General features: G+C 42.6%; 1 protein-coding gene across 2 annotated transcripts; it reads left to right on the top strand.

Annotated features, from left to right (window-relative positions):
- Positions 1-11,146: 11,146 nt before the first annotated feature.
- On the top strand, positions 11,147-23,591 carry LOC106611705 (ubiquitin-conjugating enzyme E2 D2). Of its 2 annotated transcripts, XM_014212192.3 has the most exons (8): positions 11,147-11,442; positions 21,178-21,241; positions 21,408-21,439; positions 21,537-21,614; positions 21,743-21,848; positions 21,966-22,059; positions 22,207-22,256; positions 22,605-22,744. In XM_014212192.3, the coding sequence occupies exons 1-7, from the start codon at positions 11,419-11,421 to the stop codon at positions 22,253-22,255; spliced, it is 447 nt and encodes a 148-aa protein (XP_014067667.1). In that variant the 5' UTR covers positions 11,147-11,418; the 3' UTR covers position 22,256; positions 22,605-22,744. The 2 variants fall into 2 exon arrangements, with proteins under 2 accessions (XP_014067667.1, XP_014067668.1); XM_014212193.3 differs by lacking the exon at positions 22,207-22,256 and having other exon boundaries at positions 22,605-23,591.

Raw genomic sequence — 23,591 nt, 5'->3', positions numbered from 1 at the left:
ATGGAGCACAGTTTGTTATCGTGTGTTAAATCATATCAAATAATGTCATTCAAATCATTTGTCTCACCCACATACTGTAAGTATACATAGAGGTACGTGTATCGACTTCAAAACATCGTTCTCTTGGTTTTGGCTAATGGCTATGACTAATTGCTTCAAACATGGCATGTGGTAAATGCATGAAATAAGATATCTTCAACCTAGCCATGAAAGTAAATGTCCTTCCTCTTCATGTATTCAGTTGTATTACAGTTTTTCCCAATTGTTTACACACTAAAATCGGAACTTGAAATGCAATCACTGAAACCTGAAACTCATGTACCAAATCCCTAAACCAAGTCTGCAAACTTGCAAGCACAATTCCTGCTTTATGCTCAGTTTTCAATTCTATATCACACTTTTTGCAAAACACTACACACAGTTCTCTACATTAGGCACAACATTCAAAATTCAAATCTCTTTAGTCCCTTTGGAAAGCAAAGCCAATCACAATGCCAAGCTCTATACACCAAGTGGCAACACCCACTCCTCACAGGTGTAAACACTAGTTGCTGAATTGTTCACTTAGAAATCAGAACTGTAGCACTATAAAAGGCCACAGATGAGCTCTCCTGTTTTGGAGGAAAATGGTGAAGCTAGAGGTGAAGGAGTAAGAGGAAGATGAAGATGAGGATGAGGAAGGACAGTTGTCTCAGATGAGATCATCCGTAATGGGTCTGCGACCAAACGACCACCTCTCATCACTGTCAAACGCTCCCTAAAACACTTCTGCGAGCAGGCCTTTCTAATCGACCTGGCCGGGGTATCCTGGAATGACATTGACCTCATCCTGTCAGTAGATGATGCCTGGCTATTCTTTAAAAGTGCCTTCCTCACCATCTTAAATAAGCATGCCCCACTCAAAAACTTTAGAACTAGGAATAGATATAGTCCTTGGTTCACTCCAGACCTGTCTGCCCTTGACCAGCACAAAAACATCCTGTGGCGTTCTGCATTAGCATCGAATAGCCCCCGTGATATGCAACTTTTCAGGGAAGTTAGGAACAAATATAGACAGGCAGTTAGAAAAGCAAAGGCTAGCTTTTTCAAACAGAAATTTGCATCCTGTAGTACTAACTCAAAAAAGTTCTGGGACACTGTAAAGTCCATGGAGAATAAGAACACCTCCTCCCAGCTGCCCACTGCTCTGAAGCTAGGAAACACTGTTACCACCGATAAATCCACTATAATTGAGAATTTCAATAAGCATTTCTCTACGGCTGGCCATGCTTTCCACCTGGCTACCCCTACCCCGGTCAACTGCCCGGCACCCTCCACAGCAACCCGCCAAAGCCCCCAGCTTTTCTTCTTCACCCAAATCCAGATAGCTGATGTTCTGAAAGAGCTGCAAAATCTGGACCCATACAAATCAGCCGGGCTAAACCATCTGGACCCTCTCTTTCTAAAAATGATCTGCCGAAATTGTTGCAACCCCTATTACTAGCCTGTTCAACCTCTTTCGTATCATCTGAGATTCCCAAAGATTGGAAAGCTGCCGCGGTCATCCCCCTCTTCAAAGGGGGAGACACTCTAGACCCAAACTGCTACAGACCTATATCTATCCTACCCTGCCTTTCTAAGGTCTTCGAAAGCCAAGTTAACAAACAGATTACCGACCAATTCGAATCCCACCGTACCTTCTCCGCTATGCAATCTGGTTTCAGAGCTGGTCATGGGTGCACCTCAGCCACGCTCAAGGTCCTAAATGACATCATAACCGCCATCGATAAGAGACATTACTGTGCAGCCGTATTCATCGACCTGGCCAAGGCTTTCGACTCTGCGAATAAAAATGTGGTGATTGACAGACTCGACAGCCTTGGTTTCTCAAATGATTGCCTTGCCTGGTTTACCAACTACTTCTCTGATAGAGTTCAGTGTGTCAAATCTGAGGGCCTGTTGTCCGGACCTCTGGCAGTCTCTATGGGTGTGCCACAGGGTTCAGTTCTCGGGCCGACTCTCTTCTCTGTGTACATCAATGAGGTTGCTCTTGCTGCTGGATATTCTCTGATCCACTTCTACGCAGACGACACCATTCTGTATACTTCTGGCCCCTCTTTGGACACTGTGTTAACTAACCTCCAGACAAGCTTCAATGCCATACAACTCTCCTTCCCTGGCCTCCAACTGCTCTTAAAACGCAGGTAAAACTAAATGCATGCTCTTCAATCGATCACTGCCCGCACCTGCTCGCCCGTCCAGCATCACTACTCTGGACGGCTCTGACTTAGAATACGTGGACAACAACAAATACCTAGGTGTCTGGCAAGACTGCAAACTCTCCTTCCAGACTCACATTAAGCATCTCCAATCCAAAATTAAATCTAGAATCAGCTTCCTATATCGCAACAAAGCATCCTTCACATCATGCTGCCAAACACACCCTCGTAAAACTGACCATCCTACCGATCCTCGACTTCGGTGATGTCATCTATAAAATAGCCTCCAACACTCTACTCAACAAACTGGATGCAGTCTATCACAGTGCCATCCGTTTTGTCACCAACGCCCCATACACTACCCACCATTGCGACCTGTACGCTCTCGTTGGTCGGCCCTCGCTTCATACTCGTCGCCAAACCCACTGGCTCCAGGTTATCTACAAGTCTCTGCTAGGTAAAGCCCCGCCTTATCTCAGCTCACTGGTCACCATAGCAGCACCCACTCGTAGCATGCGCTCCAGTAGGTATATCTCACTGGTCACCCCCAAAGCTAATTCCTCCTTTGGTTGTCTTTCCTTCCAGTTCTCTGTTGCCAATGACTGGAACGAACTGCAAAAATCTCTGAAGCTGGAGACTCATATCTCCCTCACTAGCTTTAAGCACCAGCTGTCAGAGCAGCTCACAGATCACTGCACCTGTACATAGCCCATCTGTAAATAGCCCATCTATCTACCCACCTCATCCCCATACTGTATTTATTTATTTATCTTGCTCCTTTGCACCCCAGTATCTCTACTTGCACATTCATCTTCTGCACATCTACCATTCCAGTGTTTAATTGCTATATTGAAATTACTTCGCCACCATGGCCTATTTATTGCCTTAACTTACCTCATTTGCACTCACTGTATATCTACTTTTTGTTTTCTTTTGTTCTACTGTATTATTGACTATGTTTTGTTTATTCCATGTGTAACTCTGTGTTGTTGTATGTGTCGAATTGCTACGCTTTATCTTGGCCAGGTCGCAGTTGCAAATGAGAACTTGTTCTCAACTAGCCTACCTGGTTAAATAAAGGTGAAATAAATAAAATAAAATACAGCCGGGACAATGCGTCTGCCTTCACGTTCTGGGAGCCTGGTCTATAGGAAAAGGGTGAACACAAAACGGGTGAAAAACATGGCCCACCTTGCCTGGCGAGGGTTCAGTCTCCTCGCTGCCCGGATGTACTCCAGATTGCGGTGGTCAGTCCAGATGAGAAAAGAGTGTTTAGCCCCCTCAAGCCAATGTCTCCACGCCTTGAAGGCCTTGACGACAGCCAACAGCTCCCGGTCCCCTACTTCATAGTTTCGCTCTGCCGGGCTGAGCTTCTTCGAGAAGAAGGCACAGGGGCGGAGCTTCGGTGGCGTACCCGAGCGCTGAGGGAGCACAGCTCCTATCCCAGCCTCGGACGCGTCCACCTCCACTATGAACGCCAAAGAGGGATCCGGATGGGCCAGCACGGGAGCCGAGGTAAACAGAGCTCTCAGGTGACTAAAAGCCCTGTCCGCCTCAGCTGACCACTGCAAACGTACCGGGCCCCCCCCTTCAGCAGTGAGGTAATGGGAGCCGCTACCTGACCAAAACCCCGGATAAACCTTCGGTAGTAGTTGACTAACCCTAAGAACCGCTGCACCTCCTTTTCCGCGGTGGGAGTCGGCCAATTACGCATGGCTGAAATGCGGTCACTCTCTAGCTCTACACCTGAGGTGAAAATGCCATAGCCTAGGAAGGAGATGGACTGCTGGAAGAACAGGCATTTCTCAGCCTTGACGTACAGGTCATGCTCCAACAGGCGACCAAGCACCCTGCGCACCAGGGACACATGCTCGGCACATGTAGCGGAGTATATCAGAATGTCATCAATATACACCACTACACCCTGCCCATGCAGGTCCCTGAAAATCTTGTCTACAAAGGCTTGGAAGACTGATGGCGCATTCATCAACCCGTACGGCATGACGAGGTACTCATAGTGCTCCTGAGGTGGTACTGAAAGCCTTCTTCCACTCGTCTCCCTCCCGGTACCTGCTCCTGCTCACTCCATAAGTTAGGTCCGGAATTCTGTAGGGGGTGCGTACTGGCGGCAGAGAAGTCAGGCGCAGGGTAGCAAAAACTGATTCACAACGGTGCAATTTAATAAATAAAACCACCGTTAACAGAACAATAAATCAATGGGTAAACAAAACCCGTTACACACCAGCATAACGTGCACAAGCACTACAATAAACAATTCCGGACAAGGACATGGGGGGAACAGAGGGTTAAATACACAACATGTAATGATGGAATTGAAACCAGGTGTGTGGGAAGACAAGATAAAACAAATGGAAAATGAAAGGTGGATCGGCGATGGCTAGAAGACCGGTGACGTCGACCGCCGAACGCCGCCCGAACAAGGAGAGGGACCGACTTCGGCGGAAGTTGTGACATTCATACTAAACCATCTTTGCTATAATTCAGATTTCTCAAACGGGTCGATGATTGTAGTTGCCAGACACTGTTTTTTAAAAATGTTCCCAGAAGTTTCAGCCACTCTTAAACGTCAGGGAATCCCATTGGTTGGCTGTCTTGTTAATCATCCACCGCTGGGTGTGGTTAGGCGAGCATAAACAAAGATGGTCCACCTATTTCTAGTCCGGACTGCATATCTGTATGGAATTACATACATGAATGTTAGAGCTGCAATGTGATTTTGTTACATTAAAGAAAGCCCTTGTTGATTTAAAACTTGTACTTAATGCAGGCAAAACTAAATATATATTATTCTCTAATTCACAGAAACATTTCTCACATGGGCTACATATTCACTCATTGGATGGTTCTCTCATTGAGCAGGTTCCGCCTATAAATATCTGGACGTTTTGGATTGATAAAGATCTAACGTTTAAAAAACATACTGATGAGCTAGTTAAAAAGCTAAGATTTAAGGTGGACATCTTTTTTAAATAAAGGTTACATTTTTAAAAAGTCAAAAAATTATTGTACCATCAACTTTCCTTCTTGACTATGGTGACACCATTTACCAGAATGCAGCAGCCACTACTCTTAAACCTTTGTATGTTGTCTACCATAGCGCCCTTTGCTTTATCACAGGTGATAGTTTCAATACTCATCAGTGCATCCTGTATCAAATGTCCCGTACATCACTTCATTACTCCCTTTTTGTTTAGAAAGCTCTAGGTACTTACTATTCAAGCTTACGATTTACCTCACGTCGTTGTTAAAGATGTACTATGCAGAAATCGCTCCGCCATTTCCTGGTTGCTAAAATTCTAATAGTTTGCCTATTTTCAGTTTATGTGACAAAACAAGCAAGCATAGTGTAGAGAATCATTTTGATATCTTAACCACTGTGAAATACATTTTCCATAACAAAATATATAGTATTTTCAGCAGTTTGAAGTTGGTGTACAAAAATGTAAGTAAAAGATGCAACAATGAAACTTAAGCACAGGAAGCATAGAAATAGTGCACATAGAACATATTTACCGCTTCTTGCTTCAATGAGAATAGCAGATCTATTTCTATGTGAATTTGGTCAGGTCACCCAAAAAATTACATATTGCTGTATAAAAACATGACATACCAACTCTTGAGATTCCTCGTGTCTCCACGAAATGAACATTCAATTCTCTGGCTACAGCTCTGGTGGACATTCCTGCAGTCAGCGTGCCATTTGCATGCTCCCTCAATACTTCAGACATCTGTGGCATTGTGTTGTGTGACAAAACTGCACATTTTAAAGTGGTCTTTTATTGTCCCCACCACAAGGCGCACCTGTGTAATGATCATGCTGTTTAATCAGCTTTTTGATATGCCACACCTGTCAAGTGGATGGAGTACAACATTTTGCTGTTTTAAAGCTAATTTCCTGCAATTCTACACATTTTTCCATTACCTATGCTGTGTTCTTATGCCATCTGAGTGACTCAAACATTATAACAAAATCAAGCCCCATGTCATGACATTTTCAGAATTTTGCATTCTCCCTGACTGTCAACTTTTTATTTGGTGGTTGTTAGTTGAACTTCTGACGATCTTATACATATATAGCTCCATTATCTTTTCTAGTTTAACTTGTAATTTTTTTTAGAATACCTAAAATGATTTTCATTATTATCATTTTTGTATCATATTTTTTGAAGTGGCGACAACAATTATGCAGGCGTGGCACTCTGCTGCTAAATTAACATAGGGAAAACACTGACAGTGGGTAACATTTACCTGCATAGTAAATGTCCGTGTCAAATAAATGTAATACCCTGATTTAATTGACATTGAATACAGCTTAAATTCACAGTTCCTCACAGTCAGTGAACGCAATCTCCACCTCATCTCTCTCTCTCTCGCTCCTGTCTCTGTCCATCTTCCTGTCTCCCTTTAAATGTCATGCTTTCTCTTCAGGCTTGGCTCAGCTCATCACGGCTGATGTGTGCTGGGGTGATACCTACGAGATGACACAGGATATTTACAGTGATCTTTACCGAACCAAACTCTTCTTCACCACAATTCACCACCCGGAACTCAGGAGACTTGTGATGGCTAAGCTTGTGGTGAGCAGTTTTAAATGAACTATCGTATGTGAACTAGGCCCCCCATTCCCCAATGCTCTTGACTCCAGGCTACAGTGTGCGTGCGTGCGTGCGTGCGTGTGTGGGTGTGTGTGACTTTAGCCAGAGGTCCAAATTAAATGGTTGGAGCCTGATTACTTTCCATTCTGCACTCAGCACTGATATTTAGAGGATTTTCAGGATGTGTTTTTGTCCCTCTGATCTTCAGCTGAATGACCCATGGTACACAACCACCAAGATCTTTGAGGTGCCAGATGTGACAGAGAAGGATGAGAGTATGTTTTCTCTCATGTTTAACAATGGCAAGACCAGGGACATCGTTAGAATATCTACCCTTCACTATATTGGCCCTCTTATCCAGATATAGTCTTACCCATCCTGCCTCTCAGAATGGGTGGAGGAATACAATAAACTTGAGGGCAAGGACCTCAAGATGAACTTCCCATTGGACCCCACCCTGTGTAGCATCACCTTCACACCTGGACTCCAAGGTTCCGATGGTGTGCCTTGAGATCAGGGATCTGGCACGCTATGAATCAGACACGTTCGAGCTGACAGACCAGTATGGCAACCTTGCCCTGGTGGTGAAGCTGAGGAGTGGTGGTGAGTGAGTCTTGCTCTGCATCAACTTAGATTAACAATGGACATTTCTTTGTGACCAATACTTCAGACGAATACACATTGTCTTTGTGATGAGGTATCCGATATGGGTTGTAAACTCGTAATAAGGATGTAAGCTTCTTGAAATTAACAAATTCTCTCTCTCCATCTGTCTGTCTCTCACTCATTTCCTCTCACACCTATGCCTGTATGAGTTTATATTAGTGTTTTCTGCTTATTCTCTGCTGTGGTGGCTGTATGTTGTTGTTGTGTGAAGAAGTGTTGCTATAAGAAGCAGGTAGCCAAACCTGACAGCTCTGCTGCCACACCGGGGATCAACAGGCACCCCCTTTGGTTTACGATCATGACGTACATGCAAATACAAAGCAACATCTCTATGGTTGTCTGTGGCAAGTTCTGACAGGATTTTAAATGTATTTGAAGGATTGTTTTAATATTATGCATGTCTGTACGTGATTTACTGAACCCTAGTCAACGCATTCAACCTGCTGCTTCAAGTTACCTCAGTCAACCGGCTGCTTCAAGTTACCTCAGTCAACTGGCTGCTTCAAGTTACCCCAGTTAACCCAGTCAACCTGCTGCTTCAAATTACCCCAGTTAACCCAGTTCAAGTTACCTCAGTCAACCTGCTGCTTCAAGTTACCTCAGTCAACCGGCTGCTTCAAGTTACCCCAGTTAACCGGCTGCTTCAAGTTACCCCAGTTAACCGGCTGCTTCAAGTTACCCCAGTTAACCCAGTTCAAGTTACCTCAGTCAACCTGCTGCTTCAAGTTATTCCAGTTAACCCAGTCAACCTGCTGCTTCAAGTTACCTCAGTCAACCCAGTCAACCTGCTGCTTCATGTTACCTAAACCAACCCAGTCAACCTGCTGCTTCATGTTACCTAAACCAACCCAGTCAACCTACTGCTCCAAGTTACCCAGTCAACCTGCTGCTCCAAGTTACCCCAACCAACCCAGTCAACCTGCTGCTCCAAGTTACCCCAACCAACCCAGTCAACCTGCTGCTCCAAGTTACCCCAACCATCCCAGTCAACCTACTGCTCCAAGTTACCCAGTAAACCTGCTGCTCCAAGTTACCCCAACCAACCCAGTCAACCTACTGCTCCAAATTACCCAGTCAACCTGCTGCTCCAAGTTACCCCAACCTGCCAGTCAACCTACTGCTCCAAGTTACCCCAACCAACCCAGTCAACCTGCTGCTCCAAGTTATCCAGTCAACCTGCTGCTCCAAGTTACCCAGTCAACCTACTGCTCCAAGTTACCCAGTCAACCTACTGCTCCAAGTTACCCCAACCAACCCAGTCAACCTGCTGCTCCAAGTTACCCAGTCAACCTACTGCTCCAAGTTACCCCAACCAACCCAGTCAACCTGCTGCTCCAAGTTACCCCAACCATCCCAGTCAACCTACTGCTCCAAGTTACCAAGTAAACCTGCTGCTCCAAGTTACCCCAACCAACCCAGTCAACCTACTGCTCCAAATTACCCAGTCAACCTGCTGCTCCAAGTTACCCCAACCTGCCAGTCAACCTACTGCTCCAAGTTACCCCAACCAACCCAGTCAACCTGCTGCTCCAAGTTTACCAGTCAACCTGCTGCTCCAAGTTACCCAGTCAACCTACTGCTCCAAGTTACCCCAACCAACCCAGTCAACCTGCTGCTCCAAGTTACCCAGTCAACCTACTGCTCCAAGTTACCCCAACCAACCCTGTCAACCTGCTGCTCCAAGTTACCCAGTCAACCTACTGCTCCAAGTTACCCAGTCAACCAGCTGCTCCAAGTTACCCAGTCAACCTGCTACTCCAAGTTACCCCAACCAACCAGTCAACCTACTGCTCCAAGTTACCCCAACCAACCCAGTCAACCTACTGCTCCAAGTTACCCAGTCAACCTGCTGCTCCAAGTTACCCCAACCTGCCAGTCAACCTACTGCTCCAAGTTACCCAGTCAACCTACTGCTCCAAGTTTTCCAGTCAACCTGCTGCTCCAAGTTACCCCAACCTGCCAGTCAACCTACTGCTCCAAGTTACCCAGTCAACCTGCTGCTCCAAGTTACCCAGTCAACCTGCTGCTCCAAGTTACCCCAACCTGCCAGTCAACCTGCTGCTCCAAGTTACCCAGTCAACCTGCTGCTCCAAGTTACCCCAACCTGCCAGTCAACCTACTGCGCCCGTGTTTGTGAGTCCTCCTTTAGGTGTATTTTCTGCTCTATTTAATTTTGCTTACTTCATTGTGCAAAGAGTGTTTGGGATCTTGGAAGTTACTATATAAATGTATGTTGCTCACACGCACACGCACACACACACACACACACACACACACACACACACACACACACACACACACACACACACACACACACACACACACAGTAACTCTCGTCTTCTCTGTGTCCTGGTTTCTGCTTCAGGGAGACGGGAGGCGGCTCTGTTCATCCCTCAGGGTTCAAACGCTCTCTCCTCTGACTTTGGGCCCCCAGTTTTAGCTGCCCACTTTCTTTGGGAATCCCCTATCAAGGACAGGATGAGTTAATACTCCCATTGGGTTAAAAAGTTAGCAAAGTAATGCCCTCAACCCTTGTTTCCCCCTGTTGTTTGAGTATTCTCAAGAGTAGACATGCCAGCTCTGATACCCAACAAGACGCAGCAATCTTAATTTTAAACTCACTACATGGCATGTTGGTCAGGGCTCTGCGATAGAACTGAACAGAAAAGGAAGTCAGAATTGGGTTTATCATATCCGGTCACAGGGAAACATTTAGTGAAACCACTCTCCTTCAGATTTTATACATTTATCAACTTTCTCTTCAAGTTCTCTTCTCTCGACTAATGGAGGTGGTCATGAGGTGGTCTCATCATAATGCCCACCCTCTGCTTCAAGGAAGTGAGTAGAAGGGTAAAAGAGGGAATCAAATTAAATCAAATGTATTTTATAATTAACCAATAAGGCCAAAGGGGGTGTGGTATACAGTCTGATATACAACAACTGTTAGCCAATCAGCATTCAGGACTCGAACCACCCAGTTCATAAAGCCCTTTACACATCAGCAGAATATAATTGAACACTACCTCTCTGACTGTTACTCTGTGTGCTAAATTCTATGGCCTCTTTTGTCCTGTTGCCTTTATGTGTAAATGCTCTGCTCCATTCTTCGAACTGTGAACTACCAATTGTCATTAAGAGGATGTGGGAAAACTGTTGTGTATTTTGGGGAACTTATTTGCATTGAGCTGTAGTGCAGCATCGCCTGCACAGTATAACATTTCTTGTCATGAATACTGCTTTCATGTAATATTTTTTGTGATAACAACTGAAAGTAGGCATTGTGGCAAATATTCCAGCATATGCCTTTTTTGAAGGTATGATTTATGTTTAAAGTATTGTAATAAAACAGGCAAGGAGCAGGTCTCGAACCCTCGACCTTCTAGCCCGAATTCCAGCGCGCTATCGATGCTCGAGCGGCAGAGTCGATATCCGCGTTACACTATATATGTTTTAGCAATTTATTATATAATTTGTATGCACACAAATAACACCACTGCATCATGTATTATTTGACTTCTGTATAATATACACTACTTTCTGTGATTTGTTTTGTTTGGGTTTAGTCCAAACAAAATGGCATGATTCGCCTATTTGTATCCAGTTTCAATGCGGGACTTTTATTATGAAGGCGAACCGCTGACTCAATTTATCGCTAATATTGCTCACTTCACAGTCGTGACCAGAAGAACGAGCCGAGCTAACGAATCGGCAACGTTATAATACCAGTGCAGTCAAAGCGGCCAACGACCAAGGAAAAGCAGAAATACCAGTATAACTATATTGATACCCGTTTATCAACTATAAAAGTAATATTGTCAGTTGATGAAAAGCTAGTTAGGTAGATCGCCGTACACTACAGCTAATTGCTATATGCTAGTTAGCATCACGTAGCTAGCCTTTGCTCTATCTTCGACAACCGGTCCCTACGCACTAGCAGAATGGCCTTAAAACGAATTCACAAGGTAAATTGATTGTTGTTTGAGTCTTTGCCGTAAACACAGCTAAATAAGTTAGATATGTTATAGGTCATGTGGTAAATGTGTATATTTGTCGTTTTAGTTAGCTATGTAACGCGTCGTATAGTGAGCAGTTGCCAGTTCGCTATAACAAGCGTGCTTATTTGGTTGTTAGCCAGCTTGGCTTGCAGTAGTAGCATGGCCTAGTAGCTTAGCTAGCTAAGTAGTTAAGCTAACGTTAGCTAATTTAAAGTGTATGACTTAAATATTAGTTCAGAATCTAGCTAGCAGTAACGTTAGCTCAGAATCCGAAGTATATTAATCGTCTAACGTTAGTTTAGTCGGTGTCATTGTTAGCTAGTAACGTTTTCCTCTAAACTTTCTGGTGCTAGTTAACAAACAAGTCATGGTGAAACCTGATGAGATGATGGTTGTTGTTACATACCACTACCACCAACTCGTGGCAGGTTTCGGTTTGGTGTTCCTTGCTGGAAATATAAACCTTGTCATACAAGCTGGCCAAGTCGAGTGTCATCCTCGTGTTGGTATTTTCTGGCATCTATTCCGAAATTCTGGCATAAAAATATACATGGCTGCTGTGGTAATTATTACTAAAGTAAAATAGTCAAATTGCTGTGTCCTCAAACAAAGTAATACATATTCAACACTTCTCCTAATCTTGGTTTAGAGCGATGTCATGAGTGCACTGACACTTGACTATGACGCCGAAGTCAAGATAAAAATGCAAGAGAAGGTAGTTAGTTACTCGTTAGGAAAACACCCTATTACAGTGCCTTGCAAAACTATTCATCCCCCTTGGCGTTTTTCCTTTTTTGTTGCATTACAACCTGTAATTTAAATGGATTTCATGTAATGGAAATAGTCCAAATTGGTGAAATGAAAAAAAACAACACTTGTTTAAAAAAACGGAAAAGTGGTGCGTGCATATGTATTCACCCCCTTTGCTATGAAGCCCCAAAATAAGATCTGGTGCAACCAATTACCTTCAGAAGTCACATAATTAGTTTAAAGTCCACTTGTATGCAGTCTTAGTGGCACATGATCTCAGTATATATATATATACACCTGTTCTGAAAGGCCCCAGAGTCTGCAACACCACTAAGCAAGGGGATACCATGAAGATCAAGGAGCTCCCCAAACAGGTCAGGGACAAAGTTGTGGAGAGGTACAGCTCAGGGTTGGGTTACAAAAAAATATATGAAACTTTGAACATCCCACGGAGCACCATTAAATCCATTATTATAAAATTGAAAGAATATGGCTCCACAACAAACCTGCCAAGAGGGGGCCTCCCACCAAAACTCACGGACCAGGCAAGGAGGGCATTAATCAGATAGGCAACAAAGAGACCAAAGATAACCCTGAAGGAGCTCCACAGCGGAGATTGGAGTATCTGTCCATAGGACCACTTTAAGCCGTACACTCCACAGAGCTGGGCTTTACGGAAAGTGGCCAGAAAAAAAGGCCATTGCTTAAAGAAAAAAAATAAGCAAACGCGTATTGGTGTTTGCCAAAAGGCATGTGGGAGACTCCCCAAACATATGGAAGAAGGTACACTGGTCAGATGAGACTAAAATTGAGCTTTTTGGCCATCAATGAAAACGCTATGTCTGGCGCAAACCCAACACCTCTCATCACCTCGAACACCATCCCCACAGTGAAGCATGGTGGTGGCAGCATCATGCTGTGGGGATGTTTTTCATCGGCAGGGACTGAGAAACTGGTCAGAATTGAAGAAATGATGGATAGTGCTAAATACAGGGGGGTGAATACTTTCGCAAGCCACTGTAGCTACTCGGCTTTTAATGTTACAGGGCCATGGCATTAATCTAAAAGAATGCATATTCGATTTGTAATTTGCAAACATTCAAACTAAAACACCATGGATGAAGTCACCAATATTACATTGCTGTAGTAGCCTGTACCCTTGAAACATGAGCAAATTGGGCGTCATGTGTTGATTTTACATTATCCCTAGCTTACGAGCATTCAGTTTGAATAGGTGTAAACAAATGTAGGCCTATGCTTCCAGATAGCTTCATATTCACATTGAGTGGGACAGGCCCTGTGCCTAAAAATAAGTTGTTAGTAACCGTGGATCTTGCTTCAAAGCCCTTTGAGGCCTGCCTGAAAAATAAAGGGGAAACATTGGTTGTTACTGTACAAATAATGTATAGCCTAATAACCAACCTATTAGAATTGGATGTTGCTGTTTTAAACTTACTGACACAATTGAACTGAATTGAACCCAACACAGTTTTTTAAACCAGCAACAAAATGTAGGCCTAAACATGCAGGACGATGCATGTAAACTCTGGTTTATTATAGGGCTGGGCGATATGGGCAAAATAGTATATCACGGTATAAAAAAGACGGTATTTTGCTTTTTAATAATAAAAGTTCTAAATTTGCTTAATGAGTAGTGCGTGACCCTAGGATAGCAACACATACATTCTAAGTGATTTCAATGGGTCTTTCTCCATTCTGATTGTTTTATACTGTTCAATTCAACACCAAAAAAGTAATTTTCATCAATTTCTGAATTTGAGATCATTTCCACACTGCATGTAGGGCTGCACGATATGGGCAAGTAATCTGGGCCTTATTTTTAACAAAATGTTGCAATTTGACTTGCGATTTAGAGAAAATTCCAACAGTTATCTTTTTGTCTGTAAAAATAATTATGCTACGAATTGCGGTGGAAGCAATTTCATGTCAGTACTGTCGTGTCTTTGGCATCATTAAAACTGAAGACATATTTATCAAATAACTCTCTGTAATTATTATAACGCGACTAACCTGATTAATCATGTAACTGTAATTAACTAGGAAGTCGGGGCACCAAGGAAAATATTCAGATTACAAAGTTATAATTTTCCTAATAACTTTCAGATATTTTAATATCTGATCAATTAGTCTTCGAATTAATGACTTATTTACCTCACGTCAGTCTCATTCCAAACGTCGTAAATTGTTGGTTATCTGCACGAAGCCAGTCTTCACTGAGTCATCCCTACATCAATTGTCTTAAAATCATTTATTTACCAAGTAATTCACAGAAATGCATAACAAACAGTAGATATCGTTACAAAGAAATGATAGAGGAATGTGCCCTAGTGGGCTAAACCGGCATGGCGGCTTGTTAGACAAAAGGGGAGTGTGGGTCAGCTGAGAAGGCACTACAGAGTTGATAATTATAAAAATTGAAATGCTAATCCTTTGCACATGAACGCTCACTCATTCGGGAACAATTGCAATCAATATATATATTTACGCTCAGTGTGTCGTCAGGATCTCTGTTGAAAAGTTTGATTCTGTTGGAGAGTCTGTCCGCTCTCTCTCTCTCTGTCGTGGTTAGAATGGATAGTTTCAGAGTAACATTCATTCATGTCGTTATAGAATGGCGGTTGTCGGTCTTTGTGTTCAATGATACCGAATTCTTAGCTGCAGACTAGTAATTAATATCAAAGACTTCTTCTTATTCTGTCGGTATCGATAGTCTAAGAGTTTAACCACGTGGTATGGTTAAAGTTCAGAAAAAAGAATGCATGGTCAAACCTTGGCCCTCTCGTTATCGAGGTAAGCTGGTCTCCAACCTTTAGCCATCTCGTAATTGAGGTAAGCTCGGTCTGGTGATAGAAAACCAAGGTGGGGGTTTTATTCGGGACATAGAAAAAGGCTGTCTCATGACGCCAGGTCCTGTCTGTGTCCCTGGGTACGTGCCAAGGACTTAGTTAAGACTCCAAAGGGAATTGGAGTTTCCTTCATTAAACAGTCCAAAATCACATTACACAATTTCACAAACAGTTCCATCCTTATTCATTCATTTTATACAACCATTTAGATGTAAGTCTTATACCTGAGACTCGTCTATAAACATGATTATGGTAATGTATTGTCTCATGAGTTTCACAAAATTGTACCAAACGGACCAGTTCGTTGCTGGATTCTTCACCGATCTTTTATACCTTCTCAAGAACATAAATGTCGTTCGGTTCTCCAGTTCTGTGAGGTGGAAGAACTCCTTTGTTCTCAAACATGGACACGCATGCTTTGTTTAACCTTTCTAGGGAAGGTGGGACGAAATCATCCCACCTACGTAACAGCCAGTGGAATCCTGTGGCGCGTTATTCAAATACCTTAGAAATGCTATTACTTCAATTTCTCAAACATATGACTATTTTACACCATTTTAAAGACAAGACTCTCGTTAATCTAACCACACTGTCCGATTTAAAAAAGGCTTTACAACGAAAGCAAAACATGAGATTATGTCAGCAGAGTACCCAGCCAGAAATAATCAGACACCCATTTTTCAAGCTAGCATATAATGTCACATAAACCCAAACCACAGCTAAATGCAGCACTAACCTTTGATCTTCATCAGATGACAATCCTAGGACATTATGTTATACAATACATGCATGTTTTGTTCAATCAAGTTCATATTTATATCAAAAACCAGCTTTTTACATTAGCATGTGACGTTCAGAACTAGCATACCACCCCACAAACTTCCGGTGAATTTACTAAATTACTCACGATAAACGTTCACAAAAAACATTATTTTAAGAATTATAGATACAGAACTCCTCTATGCAATGGCGGTGTCTGATTTTAAAATAGCTTTTCGGTGAAAGCACATTTTGCAATATTCTAAGTAGATAGCCCGGCATCACAGGGCTAGCTATTTAGACACCCACCAAGTTTAGCCCTCACCAAAGTCAGATTTACTATAAGAAAAATGTTATTACCTTTGCTGTTCTTCGTCAGAATGCACTCCCAGGACTTCTACTTCAATAACAAACGTTGGTTTGGTTCAAAATAATCCATAGTTATGTTCAAATATCCTCTGTTTTGTTCGTGCGTTCAAGACACTATCCGAAGTGTAAAGAATGGTGACGCGCCCGACGCGTTTCGTGACAAAAAATTCTAAATATTCCATTACCGTACTTCGAAGCATGTCAACCGCTGTTTAAAATCAATTTTTATGCCATTTTTCTCGTAAAAAGCGATAATATTCCGACCGGGAAACCGTGTTTTAGTACAAAGAGAAAATAAAAACATGGGGTCGCCTCGTGCACGCGCCTCAGTCTCATTGTCCTCTGATAGACCACTTACCAAAGGCGCTAATGTTTTTCAGCCAGGGGCTGCCTCGACATCATTCAGCTTTTTCCCGGGTTTTGAGAGCCTATGGGAGCCGTAGGAAGTGTCACGTTACAGCAAAGATCCTAAGTTTTCAATAAAAAGAGTCAAGAAGCCCAAGGAATGGTCAGAGAGGGCACTTCCTGTACAGAATCTTCTCAGGTTTGTGCCTGCCATATGAGTTCTGTTATACTCACAGACACCATTCAAACAGTTTTAGAAACTTTAGGTTGTTTTCTATCCAAAGCCAATAATTATATGCATATTCTAGTTTCTGGGCAGTAGTAATAACCAGATTAAATCGGGTACGTTTTTTTATCCGGCCGTGTAAATACTGCCCCCTAGCCCTAACAGGTTAATGCCAGTGGCAGGTCACTGGTAAAAATAGAAAAGAGTAGATGGCCTAGAGAGCTGCCCTGCGGTACACCACATTTTACGTGTTTAACGTAAGAGAACCCGAGTTCTATTAGATGGCTCTGAATCCACAAAATGGTAGAGGTTGAAAAGCCATAAAACAAGTGTTTTTCAACAACTGGTTATGGTCAATTATATCAAAGGCTGCACTGAAATCTAACAGTACAGCTCCCACAATCGTCTTATCAATTTCTTTCAACCAATCATCAGTAATTTGTGTCAGTGCAGTACATGTTGAGTGCCCTTCTCTATAAGAATGCTGAAAGTCTGTAATTTATTTTTTTTACTGAGAAGTAGCATTGCATTTGCTAAGAGCTGTCAGCAAGCTGATTTAGGTCTGCTATTAGAACCAGTAAAGGCTGCTTTACCACTCTTTGGTAGCGGAATGACTTTGGCTTCCCTCCAGGCCTGAAGACAGACTTTTCTCTAGACTGGACTTCCTGATGGGCTGTCCCCAGGTGGTGAAGGTAGGCAACAACACCTCCGCCACGTGATGATCCTCGACACGGGGGCCCAACAGGGGTGCGTGCTCAGCCCCTCCCGTACTCCCTGTTCAACCATGACTGTGTGGCCACGCACGTCTTCAGCTCAATCATCAAGTTTGCTGACGACACAATAGTGGTAGGAGGGAGAAAAAAAACTCCCCCTCAACGTTAACAAAACAAAAGCGCTGATCGTAGATTACAGGAGACAAGCAGGGAGTGCACACCCCATCCACATCGATGGGGCCGCAGTGGAGAAGGTGAAAAGCTTCAAGTTCCTCCGCGTGCACATCACTGACAACCTGAAATGGTCCCTTTACCCATACAGTATGGTGAAGAAGGTGAACAGCGCCTCTTCAATCTCAGGAGGCTGAAGAAATTCGGCTTGGCCCCTAAGACCTTCACAGACTTCTACAGAAGCACCAGTGAGCGCATCCTGTCGGGCTGCATCACCGCCTGGTACGGCAATTGCACCGTCCGCAACCGCAGCCCAACGCCCTGGCTTGGATGATCATACCATGCTCAGTTGCTTAGGACACTCGTTTAGCCCATTCTAACGTTCAATCAAGCACTAACTTAGATGCCTGTCTGCCTGCTTTATATTGCAAGCCACGGCCACGTGACCCACTATGTATAAACAATCCAGTTTCGTGAACGGGGTGGTGTACCTAATAAAATGTCAGGGAGTGTACAACGGCCGCATTCCTGGGCTTTTCACGCACAAGTGTCCAGGGCAGGGTCTCCAACCTTTTCTGAGTCAAAATGCAAGCCGAGCTCTACTGTTCAATTTTGTTTTACATTACTTAAAACCGGTATTAAGCCTATGCAACATCAACCAATTAAAACCGTATGTACAATTAGGTTTGTGCAGTAGGCTATACATTGGGTCTTTATTGGGCCTATTGGCTATGCTTGAAGTGTCCTGCCAATGTTCTTAACATTTTGAAATTTAAAAAATGTATAGATAATTTGTTACTTGAGGCACAGCTAAGTGAGCATAATAGTTTTTTTTTTATTATTATTATTTTTTTACTGGACTGATGACCTGCATCTGATGGTCAGTCTGAGGGGAGGGAGCAGCGGTTAGGCTGCCTCTCACCCGAGTCACTGTCCCTCTGCTGAGAAAAGGGGATACAGTCTTCCAGCTGATGGCGAAACTCAAATTGCACGGCATTATTTCTGTCTCATGCACCAGTTCATGTTACTCCTATGATCAGAAAAAGTGAAATATTCCTTGATATTAAAAAAAGACAAGGCGCTAATATTAACAATGCAAGCTTATCGGAACACTTTGCTTTACTCATTCATTACATCTGCAGTGCTGGTTGTAGCGTGAGTGGAAGTAGGGAGAACGTGCATTTTATAGCTTATAAAGGTGTTGAACAGTCTTGACAGTGCTGAAATAACTTAAACATGAACTTGCTCAAAAACAGTTTTCGTTGTCTCTTTCTAGTCATGGTTTTGAAAATCTCACTGTCAACTTTGCTGTGTGTTCAAGGTTTCTTATAGTCTATGGTTCGAGTACTGTGCATACACAGTGATCTGAGCCATCTGATTGGCCAGCGGTAGGCCTATGGGTGCACTTGATTTGCTCGCTGGGCCTGCCGTGTAGGTGGAGATGTACCTTTTTAGACACATGAAATGGTTCAAATTGGAACACTTCGCCTTCCCGGTGCCTTGGCTACTGAATCAAGTGCATCTACCAGCAGCAGCGCGAAACAAATTGGAACTCAAGGCTTTATCGTAGTTTTTTTTACAGAAGTGTTTAATCAACTGGGAATTCTTTAGAGATCAACCAGTCGATCACAACCCAAGCTCATCACTACGGTTTACTGAGAATGATGCGACAAACAAAACATCCAGTCAGCGGTAGTCCTGTGGGCGTAAACAGCTTTGATGAGAGGTCGAAAGAGAATGGCAAGAATCGTGCAAGCTAACAGACATGCTAACCTCTAACCATCACAATAACAGGAGGTTTGTGTTTTTGGGGGGTATGATATTTGTGCGTCTAACTTTCTCACTGATCATTATTCACGATTCATTCAGGACTATCTCTAATCATGGTAGTGTTTTTGGAAACATTTTATTCTTATTTATAATGACAGGGACGGCCTCATGATTTACCATTCATTTATATTGGGCACACATTAATCTGAAACACGGCAAATGCATCCCCAAAAAATTGCAGTCACAAGCTTGATGTAGTCATTGCGTGCTATGAATACGGGACCAAATGCTAAACTTTTGACTACTTTAACACACAAGTGAATTTGTCCCAATACTTTTGGTCCCCTAAAATGGAGGCACTATGTACAAAAAGTGCTGTAATTGTTATTAGCGGTTCACCCGATTTTATAGATGGAAAATTACCTTGTGTACGACAAATACATGCTTATTAGATTTGTATGCTAGTGACAAGATGATCAATGCTTAGCTGCCAGTTGACAAATAAAAGAGATCTTGCTCTTATGCATGTCATAACCTAACCTGTCTAGTATCCACTTTAGGAGCAAACTGTTGTCTTGAGAGCATGTGTGAAAACCAGATTGGCGACAACACTATCAGTAGTGTAAAATGCAATGGATACACAAACAAGTTATTTAAAAAAAATAAAAATAATTCAGTACACAAAAACTTAACACTTTTGTGCTTATGTGCCCTGTCATCACACACTCCCTTTTAATCCGCAACAAAGTCAGTCTGATGGAAACAACTCTGGTGGGAAAATGTGCATAAAAAAAGCTTGTTATATATAATTTTTGTGTAAATCTGTTTCAAATTTTATGGAAACCTAGCTACCGTCAGCAATGCTGCTGTCATCTTCCCCTCCAGTGTAGCACTGGTCAGGCCAGTCCACGCTCTGACTTGGGGGTTTGAGACATTGCCACAAGTTATCAGGGATAGGCCTCATCCATCATGCAAAGTTGGGACTATCGCTACACTCTAGGCTAATTATTTTCCTCGACTCACATACGCATCATTGAAGTCTATGCAGGCCTATGTTTATTACTGAGATATAGCAGGTCTGTATTTACATAATAGTAACATTTTTACCTTTTCTAACCTGTTAGCTGACCATGGGTGAGGAAGCCTAGGCCCATGTCAACACAGGCTGTTACAGGTTGAGTGACGGCTGTGTGTGTCTGTACTTTAGCTCAGCTTCGCACAGACACCAACTTTGCCTGACGGCAACACAGCCCACAGCTTCCTGCCTGCTCAAGGCTTGCACCTATTTTACTGATCTATTCGATGACTAACATTCTCACTCTCATGTCACTCCCACTTGGACCCACATGCAATATAGACAATATTACTATTGGCCCAAGAAGTTCTTACCTGATCTGTTGTCCTGAAGTGCTTGCTCTGACAGGGCTCTGCAAGATACCATATGCTCAATCACTGCAATACAAGAAACTGTTTAGTCACTGCCCACTTTCATTATGGCCAAGGCTAATCATTGAGCTACAGTTGTTATAAAATTGATTCCTCTTTTCATCAGTCTCTAATTAAACTTTCAAAATACTTCCTGTGCACCTTGCTCTTTGCAACACCAGCAATGTAAATGCTCTTCCAAGTATGACTGTGAGGTCTGTGCAGTAGCAACGATGAGTTAACAGTGTTGGTACTTGGAAGGGGAACGGGGGGCTGATGGTGTCCTGGTTTGGTCTCTCTGTTTCAGGAGCTGAACGACCTGGGCAGGGACCCTCCTGCACAGTGTTCCGCTGGCCCGGTTGGAGACGACAGTAAGGCCAAACTGAGCACTTGTATTAAACATAACATTATAATAATTTGTAATTTATTACATTTGTAAAGCGCTTTTCATTATACAGAATAATCTCAAAGTGCATAAATAAATGATCAACAGCATGGCATCTGAAACATTCCTCAACTGTCTCTCTGTTTTGGCAGTGTTTCATTGGCAAGCTACAATTATGGGGCCTGTGAGTATCATTATAAAGTGTTCCTCTGTTTGATGAATTTGAAGTTGCTTTGGCTGCTCAGTGTGACTGTTGAGATGTAATTTTGTTTCCTTTTCAGAATGACAGCCCATACCAAGGTGGTGTTTTTTTCCTGACTATTCATTTCCCCACAGACTACCCCTTCAAACCACCTAAGGTAATTATTTCTGCTCTTGTTCCTCTGTTCTTTTACAATTGAAGTTGTCTTGATGCATGTAGAAGATTGAGGAATGAGGTTTCCGTGGATCAATGTGTTTGATTGCTCCTCCAACCTTTTCATTGCAGCTTGCGTTCACCACAAGAATTTATCACCCAAATATTAACAGTAACGGCAGCATCTGCCTGGATATTTTGAGATCACAGTGGTCTCCAGCATTAACTATCTCTAAAGGTAGGGTGTCGCTTTTTATTCTTTGTGCCCTTCGTGTTACGCATTTTTACCTTGACTTCATTTCGATTCACATGCCTAAGATCCACTCCTAATCCTTCTTTTTAATCTCCCTTTCAGTACTTTTGTCCATTTGTTCACTCTTATGTGACCCCAACCCTGACGACCCGTTAGTGCCAGAGATTGCCCGTATCTACAAAACAGATACGGAAAAGTTAGTATATTGTACTCTAATCATTTTGTGAAAAATATTATGCAACTTTTTGATCCAAAGGCTTGAACAATATCGGTGCAAAGTGAGTTATACCCTATAATATTAGATCTAGATACTTATAATATAGGACTTTTCCTTCTGCATCAGGTATAATAGACTAGCGAGAGAATGGACAGAAAAGTACGCTATGCTTTAGGGTAAGACTGCCCTGCATCGTCGAGGGAGAGGATATTGTTGTGGGTTCTGACATTTATACTGTTGACAGCACTTCAACTAACTCAATGAGGCTGACATTTTGCCACTAAGTAAATTTGCCTTGGTGGATGGTGGCTTTGCTCTGACCTGTATTCCCATTGTCTGTCTTGGACTGTTTGACAGTATTGAATGCCATTTTGGTGGGACTATGGGAGAGTCCTCTGTGTGTGAACATCATGCATCTTAGGTTTATCTTGGGTAGTTGCTGTGTTGTAAGGCATGACGTTGTTCTTGAAGCTCCACCCCTTGTCTATTGTGGATTGATTTATTTTCTGTTACTTTTCCGACAGGTACAACAGAATAGCCCGGGAATGGACTCAGAAGTACGCCATGTGATAATCGGTCATGGTCGTATCAACTTGCATTATAGCTGGGAAAAAAACTATAAATTACTGTTCTTTTTTTTTGTCCATTTGGCCGCAACCCCTTACCGTCAGCAAATAACAGTAATTGATTCTTTGTTTTGCCCCCTAAATGTATTCACATCCTCTTAACAAGGACAAATGTCTCCAATACCCCTTTTCTTTCTTTACAAAAGATGCCAATTGCTCTGAACTCAGTGAAGCATGTCTGTATAAAGCCAACCACAGCCACTTTGTGAAGAGCTCTTGATTGCTCTGAATTCATGCAGGAGGTGCCAACTAAAAATAAAGATTCTCAATGCCACCATTTCTGTATTGAGAGAATCAACATGGTTCAATCACACTTTTGTACGCTTTTCCAATAGCATTAGAGAACTGATGTCTGTGAATATCATACACTTAATCTTAGTTATGATTCACCCATTTTTAATGTTTTCTATCATTCCATGTGTATCTGAGCTTCCGTTCAAGCAGGCAGAAATTCACCCGGTGAAAACCTTGTCATACCGGCCTGCTTGAACAGCAATAGCTCAGATACACATGGAATGACGCAGGAATCGATAGAACATTAGAGATGCACAAACTTTAACATTCAAAATGGGTGAATCTTAACTTTAACTGTTTTGAATGGAGAATTGCTGAAGATATCTGCAGTAAATAAGAAAAATATTTTATGCATGTTAATAAGATAATTGGTTTATGTGCTGCTGAGAATGGATTGAGAGCAAACGTGTTCACTTTGATATTTTGTTACTTTTTGTTTTTAGAACGTGGAGCCATTAGTTAATCATCATCCATAATACTGTTCTCTTTTGCACTGAATACGTTATTCAAAGTTCTCAATGGCTGATCGATCAACTAATAGCTCTGCTATTTAATGGTTACTTTTTTTTCTCAATAAAGTTGAACAAATAA

Source organism: Salmo salar, chromosome 09 (genome assembly GCF_965601325.2).
Source record: "Salmo salar chromosome 09, fSalSal1, whole genome shotgun sequence".
NCBI lineage: Eukaryota > Metazoa > Chordata > Actinopteri > Salmoniformes > Salmonidae > Salmo > Salmo salar.
The sequence above is the reverse complement of the archived record's forward strand: the minus strand, read 5'-3'. Positions and strand labels throughout refer to the sequence as shown.